Below are 16317 nucleotides of genomic sequence, written 5' to 3' on the forward strand. Positions count from 1 at the left end.
CGATGCGAATGTGGGACATTCATTCTTCATAACACACAGATATTTTTAACATATTGCATTTAGAGGGTAAATATGTTATGAAATGAGCAGAAAAATAGCTTTATCCTAGCTGCACTTCCTTTCTCAGCTTTGTGGTTACATTGGTGTAACACTCTGATACTGTGTTTAGTCTGCTGAAGTGTGGGGGCTCGGTGAGGTGATCGGCCCCAAAGTACTGCAGCAAATCCGGCCTGTGCCAGTGCAGGTGGGGGCCAGGCTCATGAACTGACACACAACTGCTGAGGTTTCAGTTTGCAAGGTCATCCATTTATGTTCCATTTGCCTATTCCTGCCCAGACTTTGGGAGATTGCAATCACAGACCTGTGGTTTTGGCCTATGATGTTAGTTTGTCACACTGAAAATATTTTCCAGTACAACTAATTGTTTTCCAGGATCTTCAGGCAGTGTTCTCATTTTCCATGCATTACTGAAAAAAAAATTCCAGGTTTTCCAGGATGTTTGGGGACCCTGTGATAAGGAGGTTTAAAATAACAAAGGAGGTTTGTTACACTCCTCTACCTCCTCATTATGCTCCACCTCCTTGTTATATTGTTCCACCTCCTCATTATACTCTTCCTCCTCCTCATTATACTCCTCTAACTCCACGTTATATTCTTCTCTACTTCCTCACTCAAAATACTGCTCTACCACCTCGCTATTCTGCTCTACCTCCTGGTTATAGCGCTGTGCCTCCTTGCGGTGCAATGGCGAGCCCCTCTGGTGCTGCCGCCGGTCGTCTGCCTGCACCACCTGCGCAGGCTGCGCAGCCCTCCAGCGCAGTAACTGCCCAGTTTTTCTGGCGGATCATGCAGCACAGGCCGGCTGCAGTAGCGCATACTGAGTAACTGCCACTGAAACAACAACCCACCCGTGACATTTAACAAGAAGCACAGCTACTTTTCACTGCTTAATCATTCCAGTGGCCTGTCTTCCTCTAATTCAGTGTAAGTACAGAACAAGATTACCCTACATTGTTACAGTCCACAGCGCATGACTGAATAAAGCCCAAAGATCTCCATAAATACCACACATTTGTTGCAGTCGCTGCTCACAGCAGACCCAGGGCTGCTCTGCTGCACAGCTGCTAAATGCGGTCACTGGTTACTTTGCCAAACCCACAGCCAATCAGAGAACGCCACACGCTTTCAAAAGCTCTGAAACAACACTCAGACACCAAGACGCAAGTAAGAAACTATTTACTCGAAATACCTGAGCAATTAAACAAGCAATTAAATTCTTTTACAGCTTCATAAACCATCAGGGTTTTTCCATTACTGTATAGAGGCAGGTGGATTTTCCTTGGCATGTAGACATTGATTTTTTTCCCCCAACTCAAACCAAACCAAGGTGGAGGAAAAAAAAAAAAAAAAAACATTTAAACTGAAAATATTTCCTGTGCTAAAAAGACAAATTAAGACTACTGGCCGTTTAGCATTATTGCTGATCCAAGATAACGTCCTCTCAGTGCTTCTGACAGTTGTGGGTAATTGCCCAGTTCAGATTAAATTTGGGAGTGGGTAAAAAAAATAATTAAAAAAGGACCATAGGGCTAATACTTTTAAAAAGTGAACATAGGTCAACAAAATCCACATTCAACAACTCTTTTAAAACTTTTTTTCCAGTACATTTTTTTCTTAAGACTGGTACAACAGACCAACGCTTAAATTATCCCCCCAAAAATGACATTAGGTAAAAGGTAAAAGATAACGGGTAACATCCACCTCTTCTAAATATAATTTCTTGATAACCTATACGAAAGAAGAGATTTTGTTCATTGCAGGCGCTCTGGATTTCCTGAAAGCACTTGTGCAACAGTAAATAATCCATCTGCATTCTGATGTTCCTTATTCAGGATGCTGGTATACCAGAGAAGCACCAAGCTGTTGAACTTTTGACATAGTAGCATTTTCTGTAAAAAACACCCATTGAAAATAAAAATACACAAATGTATAAAACTTTTTTAAAATTTTAAAATAAAAAACAATCGAGGCCTGACCTCTGACCCCTCAACCACCCCCCCCCCCCCAATCCCGGCAGGTTCAGTATCGCCGCCACCGGCCGTCCCTGGACCCGTCCCGGGACCTGTCGGGGTAGTCTCTGCTGCGGCCGCCGCCGGTCCGGTCGTCGTGGTGATAGTGTTGCTCGCCCCTCTGGCCGCGGCGGTGGCGGTCGGCCCCGGGCTCGCTGAAGCGCTGGTCCCTGCTCCGGTGGCTGCCCCCGCCGTCCTGCTGGTAGGGGTGGCGGTGGCCCCTCTGCGGGGTGCCGTCCTGCTGCCAGGAGCCGCGGTGCGCCGGGCTGCCCTCCCCCGCGCCCGCGCCTGCGCCGTAGCCCTGCTGGAACCCCGTGGCCAGGCTGTGGCTCAGCTGCTGCAGCTGCCACATGTTGTTCATCTGGAGAGCCAACAGGCACCGGCACTCTTACACAGGTTTCACAGAAGAGCCAATCACCCAGACTCATCCACTTTCTACAAGACAGCCATGAATATTGCCAGACACCTACTGAAGCAGACTAGGTTAGGGACCTTGCTCAAGGCCTTGCTACACCATTAACAACAAGCAAAAAAGTGTTTTTTTATTTTTTTATTTACCTTTACATTTTAATGCTATTCACTCACTCACACACACTTCCTCTCTCTCTCTCCCACACACACATGCACACATACACACGTACACACACACTTACCAGGACCTGTCTCTGTAGGTTTTCTGGGGACATATAGGCCTTCTGATTCAGTTGGGGTGGCGAGTAGGAAGGAGAAGCCATCTGGTCGACTGGCCTGTCAAATCTAAAACAGGAAAAGAGAGTTGAAACCAAAAACTTTTTTTAAAAATGTTTAATAGGGGATAAAAATAAAGAAAAACTACATATTTATTCTGATGCTCTGTAAGTTTTCCTAGATAAAGACCACAGGTGGGGTAATTACATGCATACTTTATGTATACTAAATGAATAATTTACTTTTAAAAAATGTTACATAAATAAAACATCCAATGTAGGAATAACAAAGACCTCCTGGATGCCAGAAACAGTGTACAACAATACGGGTCTTCAGATGAATGCACGACTCAAACCTCCCAAGGCAAAGTGCAGAGTGTGGCAGATGAACCACGCACAGCTGTGGGACACACGTTCTGCAGTCCAGTACCTGCCGCCGCGCAGCGCGGGGGAGTTCATAGGGCTGGAGTTCTGCGAGTTTCCTGGACCGTTTCCATCCACGCTGGAGTGGCTGCTCCCTACGATGGGAAAACAGACCTCAGTAAAAGGCCCTCTATGCACAGGCACCGTGTTCTCACTGCAGACAAGGACAAGGTTTGAAAACCATACATAAGAGCTGTGTAACATGGGCCAGGCCAGCTGGAAATCAGGTGACTCTCACCAAGAATTACATACTCCGCACCACAAAGCAAAAATGGACAGCAATTTCACAGTGGCTACAGATACTGAACTCAGACTCCCAAGACCCCCTACGGCTCTGCACGAGTTCCAAAGGCATTCCGATTGCAAGCTGTTCTGATGCCTGAACTGCTCGAGTCCCTTTTTCCATGTTAGCCATTGCTTCTTTTTGCTCTGCAGTCCTTCAGCAGAGCTGTGCAGTCACCATGCTGAAAGGCCGCACGCGCAGCCGGATGACCGCACACACAGCTGGCACAAGCACACAGCGGGGCAGGCACGACGAGGCAGGGGACTGCACACACATACTTGCGTGTGGCCAGAAAGTGATATGGAGTAACAGCGGATCAAGCATCAGAGCACGCGTTAAAAGGTACAGCCATTACTGTTATTTGTACACTTTACTTCCTCACCTGATCTAAACTGTATCTTCAGCGGCCTTCCATAAAGACTGGTTCCGTTGAACAACTTCATTGCGTACATAACTGACACTTCGTGCTTGAAGTTCACAAATCCAAAATGCTTTGGTTTCCCATCGTTGTCTTTCGGGATTCTTACTTTAATCATAGGCCCAGCCTATAAAAACAACAGTATGAACAGTAAATAACATTCAGTAGCACTATTCCACGCAGTTTACGAATTCAGTGTCGCCTTTTAGTGGAAATGACTCTTACCAACATATCTGGACTTACCAAGGTCTGCTTTCCTCCTCTGTTATTGCATAAAACGGATTTTATATACACCACATGAACAAAATATTAATGCCAAGCCATGAAAAGAACTACATTAGCACATGCATTGCTAAAATGATGCAATTGAATATGCAATGCAATCAAACCAGACTTGTAAATCAGTTAAACTTAAAACTGACGAAGCGCTTTTGAATGATTCTAATGGCAAAGTGTTTTCAGGCAAAATATTTAAGCATAACAGATCTTATTTTTTATTGGAGAGTTAACCTACCTGGCATACATTTTAACAAAATTGGAGTGTTGATGAAAAACAGAGTAAACATTACATATTCGACACTTGGCTAAAATTGAGGGTACAAAAGACAGATCGGCTGTCCATTAGGTACTGTTACGTTAATTGAACTCAAACAAATATTGAATAGGTGCCATCCGAAAGAAAATGAAAACGCTGGCTACCTGCGTAGAAAGCAAGTAAACCGAACGAATGAACGATGTACCACGCTCAAATTCTACGCTTGGCTAGTCAGGTTGACATTCCAGCGCTGTAGTAACTTAAATTAGCAAGCGTAGGTTTTTAATTTACGTTAACTTTCGGTGCGTTATGAAAATAACATGGGTTAGCTAGCGCTTATATCTCTTAAAATAAATGCTAATTACCTAGCTTGCCATGTAGCCGTCTAGCGATGGTGAATGGTATGCAGGTTTGTAACATTCCTCAAACTGAAAACCTGCCGTTTGCCTACCTTAAGATACCTAGTTGGCAAGCAAACTCCAAACTTACCTGTAAAAATAGCTCGAACAAAAGCTCTTCTGTCACTCTTGGATCTAGATTTCCAACAAAGAGTGACCGGTCTGCTTCGTCGGCTATCCCCATTTTCGTGTGAACAAGGGTAATTATGAACCAACCGCACTAGCGCCTTTGACACAGCGGAGCTAACCTTAGCTAAACCAGAGAGAAAACAATCCAGTACCGACTTAAAGGCCTTTTCTGTTTCAATACGATCTCGCAAAGCTCCTACCGACACGACTTTCGTCTTGTGTCCACTTAACTCTCAATAACATTCTACGGTAATATCACCTATCGTGGTTTAGACTGAAATAGAAGCTACTTACTGCCACCTAGCGTTTCGGAGGGGCGTGGTTTAAATTTCAGACCTGTTTCGTATAAAAACAGGTAGCTCAATCTTGAAAACATCCCCACATTAAGAAACGCGCGTTATAATTGCGAAAATATGTACGTGAATGACTCAAGACTACAATTCTGTATACAATTTTTTAAACTACTATCCACCCTACCTCATCTAAATGACTTAAAAGCATGCCTTTCCAGTCATCCCCTTTTATCCCTATTAAGACTACTCAACTGATTCCCGTACAGAATGAAAAAACTTGTGGTATTTAAGCAAAGTAAACTGTTTGTGTGTGCGCGTGTGCATGCAAGAAAATAAAAATATTTTATCCAGAGTGAAAATGCAATAACCCTTAATTTGTGACTATTCTATATAGTTCAAGAAATCATATATTGAACAACCATTAAAAGAGAAATGTATTGAATGAAAATTCATGAGGAAAAAAAACATTTTATTGGAAAAACCGTAAAATACGTAAAACTAGCATCTTGCATCCAAAAAGGGGGAAAATGCAACAATTTGACATTTGTGTTCTCCTTCATATGGATGAGAATCATCTTTATTAAAGACAAATATGCATGGAATGAAGAATTGGTATGGGTACTGCAAAGAATGCGCTAATAGTAGACGTTTCGTTCTGATGAAACGCTTGTTTTATACTTAAATGTCATGCATCCCTACTGTTCATGCAAGTTTGTTCAAGCATATATATATATATATATATATATACACACACACACCATACACACACAATTGCAAGAAAAAGTTTGAACCCTTTGGAATTACCTGGATTTCTGAATTAATTGCATTAAATGTGGTCTGCTCTTCATTGTAAGTCACATGAATAGATAGACAAAGACATTCTGCTTAAACTAATAACACACACTACATTGTACTTCTCATGTCTTTATTGAACACATAATAACCGAACTTTGCGTGCCAAACCAACACCTCAAATCTCATCTCATTGATTGGAACACCGGACTCCAATTAGCTTTTGGAGAAGTCATTAGCATATAGGTTCACATACTTTTTCCAACTTTGACTGTGAATGATTAAACGATGCAATCAATATTGACAAGAAGAAATACAATTATTTGTTTGTTATTAGATTAAGCAGATTGTATTTGTCTATTATTGTGAGTTAGATGAAGATCAGACATCATTTAATGAGTAATTAATGCAGAGTTCCAAGTAATTCCAAGGGGTTCACACCCTTTTTTGCAGCTATATCTATTATATACATACACACACGTACGTGTGTGTGTGTTTATGTATGTATGGAGAGAGAAGAGACAGAGGAAATCGAGACAGAGGCTTTCCAAGGAATTAGGCGTTTGAACTATTATCACAGGTGTAAAGTGCTCTCCTCCTAAATACTTGCCTAATTTGTTCTGGGATTGGTACTTTCTGGAGTACTATTGAATGACAACAATTCATTTACACGCAATTTCGAATAAGATATAGCCTTTTTACTCCACTACTCAAAATGAGACAGTTACTTTTTCAAAAGCTGCACACTTGGATAATTAGGCTGTTCTACACATCAGGTCCAGTCTGTTCGTGTAATGATTTAAGAATTAAGTGAGCTAATCTCAGATCTGCAAAAATAACTGCCACATCATTGGCTAAATCTGCTCAACCTAATTTCACAGTAGCAAGTTGGTTAAATAAAATAAGAAAATAACAGTAGGTTACAGTTATATTAATAAAATGTGGATGCAATTAACAGCGAAAACCGAAACTAGGATGGACTGCCACCCTGGGATTGAGAAAATCTCTGCATTTAAGAATTCTTCCTCTAACTCGGGGACGCATGTAGAGGTGGGATTCACGTTTTATAACATTACTAATTTGATGGAGAGTCATGCCAGCTAGCTTTGACCACTTTGACTTTCGTTAAAAAATCAAAAAGGTAGGCTTATGTTACATAGCTACTGTAGCCTACTGCTACCTTAAGCTTGTGCCTTTTCATTCCTTTCCGCGACGAGTACTGGCCTCGTTTAAGTGTTTAACCACAGCATCTGTGCATTGTCTTATAAAGTTATAATTACAATGGTATTTTTTTACCATTTATTTTGAACCATTATTTTGAAACATTGTGAACAGTAGTTATTTTAACACTTATTACTTCAAGTGAACTTTCTTCGACGTGGAAAACCTCAACAACAGCCGCTTTTTCTTGGGCAATGGAAGGGCTGATATACTGTTACGTCACAACGCTTCAAAGTTGTCGAATTATTTATTGTGGGGTTGAGCCTGTTGCGTCACCGTGGCGGTGAACGCACCCTATATAATGAGAGCCACCAAAACCGTTTTAGCAGAATGGACGGAGCGAGGCAGGCGGGCTGGCGGTAGTGTCTTCGGATAAAGACAAGACGGGTAAGTAGAGCCAACAACTGCACTTTTCAGATGACCAAAGCCAGGATTAATGTAAGTAGACTGCTTCGGAGAAGGTAAGGATGTAAGAAAGTAATGAAACATGAAAACCACACATTAACCTAATAGCTAACAGTTAATTATATTTCTGAAATGTGTTGGTATTTTCAAAAAAGGCCAGTTTGAGCACCGGCATCACTATTGGACAATCGTGATCGTTTGAGACATACGATACCACATTTGACTTGTTTTAAATGGTATTATGTCATGTTCAGCTAACCTGCTAGATCAGCTAGTCATTTTATTTAACAAGTAATAATGTTGTGCAAGCTGAAGAACTTAACTTTGTTACTTTTTTTTTTTTTTTTTTTAATTCACTACCACAATATGGAGACCATTTGGAAGGTGATTGACTGCTGCCTAATTAGCTTTGTAGCAGCACAAAAACACACCACAGGAGTTTTGGCATGTAAGGAGGAAACTAAATGTTACTGGATACAGTTATAGTGCAGGATTCATTTGCAAACTCTACCTCAAAGCACATGGGGTTCAAGACATTCTGCTTGCCTTGTAACCAGTAGGGTAATGTCTTGTCACCTTTTGCAAAACATTTATGATAACTGCAATGAAATAAACCATTTTAAAAAGTAGCAAGTCCTCTGAAATCTAGGGCACCACAGAATCTGGAGTAGGCATCTTAATTTGAATGGTTGTTCAGTTTTTCACTACCTCTGTATGGCTAAATCTGCTGAAACCCTTGTGCTTTGAGGTAGTGTTCGCAGCCCTTGCACCCTATGACTATGACTGCCTCCACAGTAACATTTAGGTTGTGCTACCAGTGGTGCAGGACTGTGGGTAATCTTTGGGGCAGCTCGACACTCATGGCTCTGTTACAGGACAGTTCACGGAAAAGTGTGGACATTGAACAGCAGCAAGGTTTCAAGCAGGGCAGGTTCTATTGAATATATTCGTTAGATGGAGGCTGTAAATATTCCAATTCCCTCACTAAAATCGAATGTGCAATTCTGTGCAACTACATTCATACATAAACCCCACAACCAATTTGGGAGTGTAGACATCTTCGAAACACGTGGTGGCACCGCATGCTTCTTTCTCACATTGCTCACTACAGCTAAGCTCGCACAGAGCGGAGCTGGAGGGAGACCTGCCATATGCTGTTTTTACATGGTCCACGGGCACCCGATCAACCAGCGGGGGGTCGCTAGATAACCATGAAATGCAGATCACTAACTGGCTAAACCCTCCCATACTGTGGGCGATGCACTATGGAGCATGTTGCCCTATGGAGCTACCAAGCATAGTTGGCATTAGCACAATCCAGATTCGATCTGAGACCATGGTGCTCATCCATACCGCGTGGTGCCTTAACCAAATGAGCCACCGGCTTTCTTTATAATGAATAAAATAAAATACATTTTAAAAAAGGGAAAAATGGAAGGGTGCAAAAATTGCATGGGTCTCAAATGAGTGAGTGTTTACATTTTTTTGGTTTGTGGTTTGAACAGAGGATGTTGTGGAAGGGTGTTCAAAAATAATGAATTTATTGATCCCAGCCATAAAATCAATATTTTTTATCTGCAATATAGAAATGTTTTGCCATGACATCTTCCCAAAGGGCAAACTACCGCCATGCAATGTAGTGGCTTTTCTACCATAGGCAGATCGCCTATGCCCGTCCTGTGTAGCTGTGCTGTTTGGGCTTGTTTAGCAAGATGTAACTGGAAAGAGGTGCAGGCCATGATTAGATCTGTATTAGATTATGGGGGTTTAGTATTTGGGGCTGGCGCATCATCCTCACTCAAGGTTCAATGTGGTTCAAGCTTCAGCCCAGAGATTGTGCTGCAAGGCTTTTGTTTCGTCCTTTTTGCATTGTGGCCTGGTTCGGTAACTTGAATTTGGCCAGTAAGTCTTGGCCAGTTTGTTGAAGCAGCTAGTAAAGTCACTGGGGTGAACCAGGTCCAGCTTTCTGATCTTTATGGCAGGCAGGTCTCAAGGAAGGCCTATGCCATACTGACCTGTCTTGAACATTGCACAGGGAGTTCTGTCTTTTAGGACTAAAAACTCTTTCATTGATATTGCGGTTAGCATGCTGAATTTGCCCTTGTGCTCTTGTTAATACACTTTGATCCTTAAAATACTGTGCAAAATAAGATTCTTATGTGTCATTTTGCTGTTACTGTGTGCAATTGTCCTTGTGATCTGTTCAGTATGTGGTTTTAGCTGATGCGTTTTGATTTGGAATGGGTAAGAGTATTGGTATTGATCCATTGTATGAAAAAAGGAAAAACAGCACATGCACAGCAGGTTATCACGAGCTGCTGGTCTATAAAAAGGAAAAAACGGCATGTGCAGGGCTTTTATTACGAGGTGCTGGTCCAGTAAGATCCAAACAATGTGAACTGCACACTCAAAGAAGAAAAAGGAGACTGACATTAAACACCTGTATTGTTAAATATGCAAGTCGGGATGCAAACAACGTTTTGCTCTCTGCCAAGTATGAGGCCTAGACCAAAGGTTTTTAGATCTGACATCCAATCCCCATAATGTCACTGTGAGCAAAAAAGAGTAGGTGACTGCTGTGGTGCAGCTGCTGGTGCTCAAAGGGGCTGCCCGCTTTAAGTAATAGGCTGTGCCAAAATGAAATGACACCATCTTGCACTATGTTCACCTGAGTTAGATGATTTTCCTTAACATTTTGCAGGTGAAAAAACTGATTTGTTTTGTCTAATTAAGATGAGTTGGAATTGTTATCAAATGATTTGAATACTATTCAGTATTCAGCAGTACTTGTCTTTTGTCTCTTGAGATGAAACACGTTTAATAGTTCTGACTGGTTAAAATTACACACGTTTTTCACCTTGCTCTTTAGCAGCACCATTTTGGGGGTTGTAAAGCTAACTCTATAGGCAGTTATTTTTAAAAGATGCACAAATTTTTCTACCGATTTTTATTTATTTTTTTAAGATTACTAAATTAATATTTTTGAAAGAATTGACAATGGTCCCCTGAAGGTGGTGGTGGGAAAATAAAAAAAATTTTTTTTATTGATCTTCATTCAAATTTACAAATTTTCTAAATAGGGAGGAAGTGTGGCAGTTTGTGTCAAAGAATACTTTTTTTTTTTTTTTTTTTTTTTTTTTTACATTTTAAAATAATAGTTCTTCCAGTGATGGGAGTGGTGGCCTGAAAATAAGACCAAATTAAATTGTTAATTATGGATTATATTTATTACGTTTTACTAATTGCTAAATTAATTTAAATGTAATAGTGGTCCCCCATAAAGGGGGGGTGGTGGCGGGAAAATAAAATAAATACATTTTATTCATGATATTTGTAATTTAATAATAAGTGGTCCTCCAAAGAAGGGATTGATGGTGACCAAAATGCTGACCAAACATGTTTTTAACTTGTGGAGTCCCAGTAGCCCAGCAGGCCCTGTGACTAGAGAAGCCCTGTAGAACCTGGAACTCTGCACTCCTGGCCAGGGTTGAGTAGCCCTGTAGAACCTGGAACTCTGCACTCCTGGCCAGGGTTGAGTAGCCATATAGAATCTGAAAATGTGCTACTCCTGGCCAGGGTTGAGTAGCCCTGTAGAACCTGGAACTCTGCACTCCTGGCCAGGGTTGCATAGCCCTATTGGCACTGGGCTTCAGGAGTAGTCCTGCAGATCTACCTCTCAATTAATAACTGCTCGTATGTATTCTTGGCTAAATTTGTGGGAGCAGTTCTGTTTGTCGTGTTATTCTGTTCTATCATGTCTCTTGGTGCTAACAGACAGTTGTGTAATAAAACAGCTGTGCTTGAGACTTGTACACCTTCCCATCACATAATTCACAATGAAGTAGACTCAGGTGAAGGGGGGGGGGGGGTGTGTAAAATTGATTGTTAGATTCTTCTGAGTGTTCTAGACGCTGTGATCCTGAGGGGCCAAGTTTGTTCTTCAGGAGTCTCACAAGGGCTCTTAACGCAGTTTAGACTGAAGTCTTTCACACCGAGCTGAAATATCCACAGGTCTCATTGGGATCGACAAATAAAATCCATCACACAGTGTTTCTTAAGCACACACATAACCACATCTGCCTGGTGTTCCGTTTGTGTGGGTGTCTAGTGACATCATTTGTTGAGAAATGCATTCCCCAGTAAATTGTAGTAATCACATTCCATATTTCTCCGTGCGGTAGTATATTTTTATCGGTTGACGATACCTGACCGTACTGCAGATCATAGTAAACTGATGGAAATACGAAGCTGTGAGCAGAGAGGGGTTTCCCGACGACTGCATTGCGAAAATGTAGCATAAATCCACACCTCAGGGAGGGCATTTCATTACCACACTAAACTTCCATTTGCCTCAGATTTCCTTTTTTAAAATATTTTCAAAACTTTTTCCTCATCTTTTGCCACTGCAAAATGTGTCTTAGATGTTCAAGCTTGTGTTATTGAGCTGCAGTTTTAACCAAATAAGATATCTGTCTTTAAGGCAGAAAAGGAACAGAGTTGTGGAAAATCTGAGGGGTGGCAGTTGTGTGTTTAATAATGGTGCTCAACTGAAGAACGGTGTGAAAATGAGCTCTTACTAATTATCTTAATGATGAGTCCTATGCAGCAATGTAGTTGGGTTGTCTTATATTAGTAAAGGTAAGTATTGTCCAGATCTTGCATGTTTAGAGCTGATAATTAAAATGCTTCAACGGGATGACTCCGGCCCTGTTAACTGAGCTTCCTAATGCCGGCCACCAGATGGCACTGTTGATCCTTGCAGGTTCTTTGTGTTTTGGGAAGGCACACATTGCTTTTCCTGGCAGCTGTGCCAGCCGTATCCTTGTGCATACCAAATTCTGCTCCTCTGTTCTCTTTGTTCTTTTCTCTCACATGGTTCCTGGTGAACACCTGGCATCCTAAACTCCACCCACATGAATTTACTTAATAATTCTTAAAAAAATAATTCTCCCTTCCCCAAGAGTACTTCCCCAATGAAGTGTGTTCCATTTTGAAAAATATTAAAGAAAAACTGTGTAGATGGTGGCAGTGCTACCAAACTTATCAAGATGGAGTGGAAATCTGTATTTCTACAAGCTGATGGTTGGCACATGAAGCTGAGCCTCTCTTATTCTCAGAGTGGTGGTAGGTCCCACAGTCAGGAATGTAATCTGCTCCAGGGAGCTCTGTGCCTGGGATTCCCCGTGGGTCACTTCGTAATCCAGGTTTTCATGTTATTCTTCCAGATACTCCAGAAAAGCTGCTGGTTTGCAATGAAGAAGGCACTTTCTCGTTAATATTCCGGTCAGCCATTTTCAAAACGCATGGAAGGTTTAAAATTGCTGTTTATCCTGCTTAATTCAAAGGTTTCTTATCACAGGAAAAAAAAACCCGTCCTGTATTGACCTTGCCAGTGGAGTAGCTCAGTCAGAACTGATGGACTGCTGATGGATTTCGATGATAGCCAAATGTAAATTGATTTCCTTTTCTAATGTGCTCTTTGTTTTATTGGTAACATCTGAAAAGCTTCTTTAACATCGTCATCACCCTTTGTTCATAATTATTGTGCATCAACCTACGACAGTATGACAATACCAGACTAGATGTATAGGTTCTGTATGGATAGATGATGCAAGATCACCCCCTTCCAATGTGTTCCCCTCATAAAAGACAATAGAAGACTAAACTACTCGCTAGTATTATCCTTGCAAAGGGTGGGTGCACAAAGTATATTTTTTTGTAAAGTAAAATTATTTTTTACAATATCAGTAATCTGAGCAGTTTTATTTGGATGAAAAAATATAGTTTCCCATATTTTCAAGAATTATATACTGTAGCTTAACAACCGTGTTTTTTATGCATTTTTGCTCAATATCAAAGGGGCCAGTAATTTTGGAGGTCACGGTATATATATACTGGTTTAGTGTCACAATGCAATGTGTGTACCCCAAGCTGCCTGCAGTATCTTTTATGTCAGGTTTTTAATCATTGCGGGGACACTTCCCTGTATTGAATATAAGATTTAAGTGTTCGCCTGGCATTTCTGCTGGAGAAAACCAGGATGCCACATGTCACACTAGTGTGATTAATGCACCCTCTTGTGCCATTGAACCTGTTCCGTGTCTGCTAGCCTCCGGACTGTAAAACACTCTTGCATGGTTCTGCTCTTGGCTGATGTCATTCTTCCTCGGTATTTGTCCTTCCTCTCAACCCCCATAAGAATATAAAACAAAAAACCCCACACACTGCACCCCCCTGATACACAGACGGTTACTTTAATCATCTTGGTTTACCGTCTGGCTTGATCATTCACCCGGTTGTTCATTAATATTCATAATTCATGATGAATGAAGCGATTCGGGGTCATTAAATGCGCATGAACATTTGTGGAATAAAACTTTAATCGACTTATCTCTTCCCGGTGTGTGATGTCATCGTGTGGCTGGGTTTAATTGCCTCGTCTGTTTAAGTGCTGCTCTCTCCCTGATTAAGGCCTTTTACACTGCCACCTCTCATTGGCTGCTCTGGTGCTGGGAAATGACCATGATGATAATAATAATAATAATAATAACAATACTACTACTATTACTACCTAATAATAATGATAGCAATACTAATAATATTCATATTTTAGCTGATCAATTAATTTACTTAAATCTTTAGGCTAGAACTGATAAAAGGACAGCAATCAACAATTTTACAAACAAGAAATGTATCAAATAATTAAAAAATGCGACAGCAGTATAATATTGTGACAGATTGATATGCATTATTCAGCAAATTATTGTTAATCCAGCTAAATAAAAGAGAAACTGGTTGTGAGCAATAGTGTAATAAGGTAAGGTGAGATTTATGTCTCTTATTTAAAGGTGAGATTTCAGCCTGCTCTCCAGGCATTGTATGCGGGTGAGCAGGTCAAATATTTATTGGGAATATTATTAAATAACCATGCTGAAGCATAACTACACTGCACTGGCAGTCTTTGTCTTTTTTTATGCCAAATTCATGCAACTTTGCCCATATTTCTTATTCCAAAATGCGTTTAAGTTGTTTCTGGGTGTGGTGCTCTTTTCTGTGTGGGAAGGCTTGGGTGTAACTGGTTTGGGATCAGATTGCAGTGGATTGTTTGTTGCTTGATAGCTAGCTAGCTAGCTAGTGCAATGTCCCAGATACAGCAAAGGAAAAGGACAAGCTGACCAGGCTCAAGATTTACCCTTGGAATTGCTTTTCCTCAGTGGCGTCAGCTGAAGTTTGCCAAGGGGATGAAAAGTTGGCTTGTTTTCTGTTGGACCTGTAAGTAACGTTACCTCTATACGTTAGCTATCCAGTTCATGGTCCCCAGTAATCGATGGGAGAAGTTTACTGGTATTTTTTTAATGAATTCATGTGCCGGTGACTTGATCGGGATGCCTACTCAGGGTGAGTGGGCAGGGTTGAAGACAAGAGGAGACTTCTTTGATTGTGAACAGGACCCACAGCAAAGCTTTAAAAAAATCCTGCATAGTATGCATTTCAAGGTAAGATTTCATCCTCAGGTTAAAGGTAAGATTTCAGCCTTTTCAGTTTCAAGCTGAGATTTTTCATTGTGCAGAGGTGGTACAGTTTTTGGACTGTGGGTACATGCATGTGTGAGCATGCCATGTCAGTTGTTTACCTTGCCAGTTATACAGAGCCTGGTTTACCTTGCTCCAGCTTCTGTGCATCTGGACCAGAACAGGCAGGATGTTCTATAATGCAGGGCTGGAGAGGCAGGGACCTTTTTTTCATCTGTAGAGCTTCTACTATATGTGGGGTGGGGATGTGTGGATCCTGATTGTAGTAAAATGGTTTTCCCCCCCTCCCTCATGTGGGTCTGCAGGAGTGGGATGGGGCCCAGAGGGGAAGCTCTTGACTCCAAATCCCACTTCTGCTTTCCTTTTCCCCCTTTTTTCCATCTCTCTTTCCTCTGCCACCAAAGACCAGGAATCTGTGTGCATTTTCACTGCCGGAATAAATCTGAGCGCGAGGGTGCAAGAGCGTCAGGGTTAACTGCAGGAGCCAGAGACTGCTAGCCCAACTCTATGAAGCCTGTTGGGTTCATCTTGCCTCTCCGTTGCCCTTCTATTCAACCCCATCAATGTGGATGGGAAGGTGGGGATGGGTCGTTTTCTGATGGCCTGAATTTTTCCCGCCTTCGCCGGATGAGCCCACATTCACCGGGTACCAAGAGGCAGTGCTGAAGCAGCCGTACCACATTTGGGTAGCTGTGATCGTTGTATAACGCGGCATCCACGTCACTGCTACCTCAACTCTCCGCGTTCAGGCGAGCGCTCTCCCTCCTCCGAGCGGCTCTTGCTACACCTCGGTGGTGGCTGGACAGGCTCAGCACTCACGGCGCGGACTCCATTGGGGAAGGGGGGGGGGGGGGTGCCTGGCCCTGGAATCAGTTAGGGCGGACGGCTTTCATCTGAGGATGTGTTTAATTACGTAAATTAAGTTAAATAATTATGAACCAGGAAAGGAGCTGGCGGCATAATGCAATGAATCAGAAGACCCCCCCCCCCCCCCCCCCACACACACCACTCACTTCTGAGACTTGAGGCGTCAGCACATTTTACATGCTCAGCGAACCCCGGCCCTGTCCTCTGTGACCGTCCACCGAGGAAGAGGAAGGACTCATGCCGTGCCAAACACTGACGCACGCAGC

At 42.0% G+C, this 16317-nt stretch overlaps 1 protein-coding gene and 2 long non-coding RNA genes across 3 annotated transcripts; 2 read left to right on the forward strand and 1 right to left on the reverse strand.

The window, feature by feature from the left end:
• Positions 1–1219: 1219 nt before the first annotated feature.
• On the reverse strand, positions 1220–5246 carry rbm7 (RNA binding motif protein 7). Its single transcript, XM_035383889.1, has 5 exons — positions 4904–5246; positions 3844–4006; positions 3186–3273; positions 2723–2825; positions 1220–2430 (listed from the first exon to the last, which is right to left on the reverse strand). The coding sequence occupies exons 1-5, from the start codon at positions 4994–4996 to the stop codon at positions 2080–2082; spliced, it is 798 nt and encodes a 265-aa protein (XP_035239780.1). The 5' UTR covers positions 4997–5246; the 3' UTR covers positions 1220–2079.
• Positions 5247–7415: 2169 nt separating this feature from the next.
• On the forward strand, positions 7416–12936 carry LOC118209331. The gene is made up of 2 exons (XR_004761699.1): positions 7416–7634; positions 12878–12936. It is a non-coding gene; the product is annotated as an uncharacterized LOC118209331 (long non-coding RNA).
• A 12-nt stretch (positions 12937–12948) lies between these two features.
• LOC118209332 lies at positions 12949–16020 on the forward strand. Its single transcript, XR_004761700.1, has 3 exons — positions 12949–13101; positions 14867–15148; positions 15589–16020. It is a non-coding gene; the product is annotated as an uncharacterized LOC118209332 (long non-coding RNA).
• Positions 16021–16317: the final 297 nt, after the last annotated feature.

The sequence above is a fragment of the Anguilla anguilla genome, chromosome 12 (assembly GCF_013347855.1).
Source record: "Anguilla anguilla isolate fAngAng1 chromosome 12, fAngAng1.pri, whole genome shotgun sequence".
NCBI lineage: Eukaryota > Metazoa > Chordata > Actinopteri > Anguilliformes > Anguillidae > Anguilla > Anguilla anguilla.

What these genes read in the sequence shown, in the direction of transcription:
- rbm7 (XM_035383889.1), bottom strand. Translation starts at nt 4,996, where the DNA reads ATGGGGATAGCCGACGAAGCAGACCGGTCACTCTTTGTTGGAAATCTA. An exon ending in TGTTCGAGCTATTTTTACAG is followed by an intron (nt 4,007 to 4,903) that starts GTAAGTTTGGAG and finishes TTGTTTTTATAG; the next exon opens with GCTGGGCCTATGATTAAAGT. An exon ending in ACCTACAGAGACAGGTCCTG is followed by an intron (nt 2,431 to 2,722) that starts GTAAGTGTGTGT and finishes TTGGCTCTCCAG; the next exon opens with ATGAACAACATGTGGCAGCT.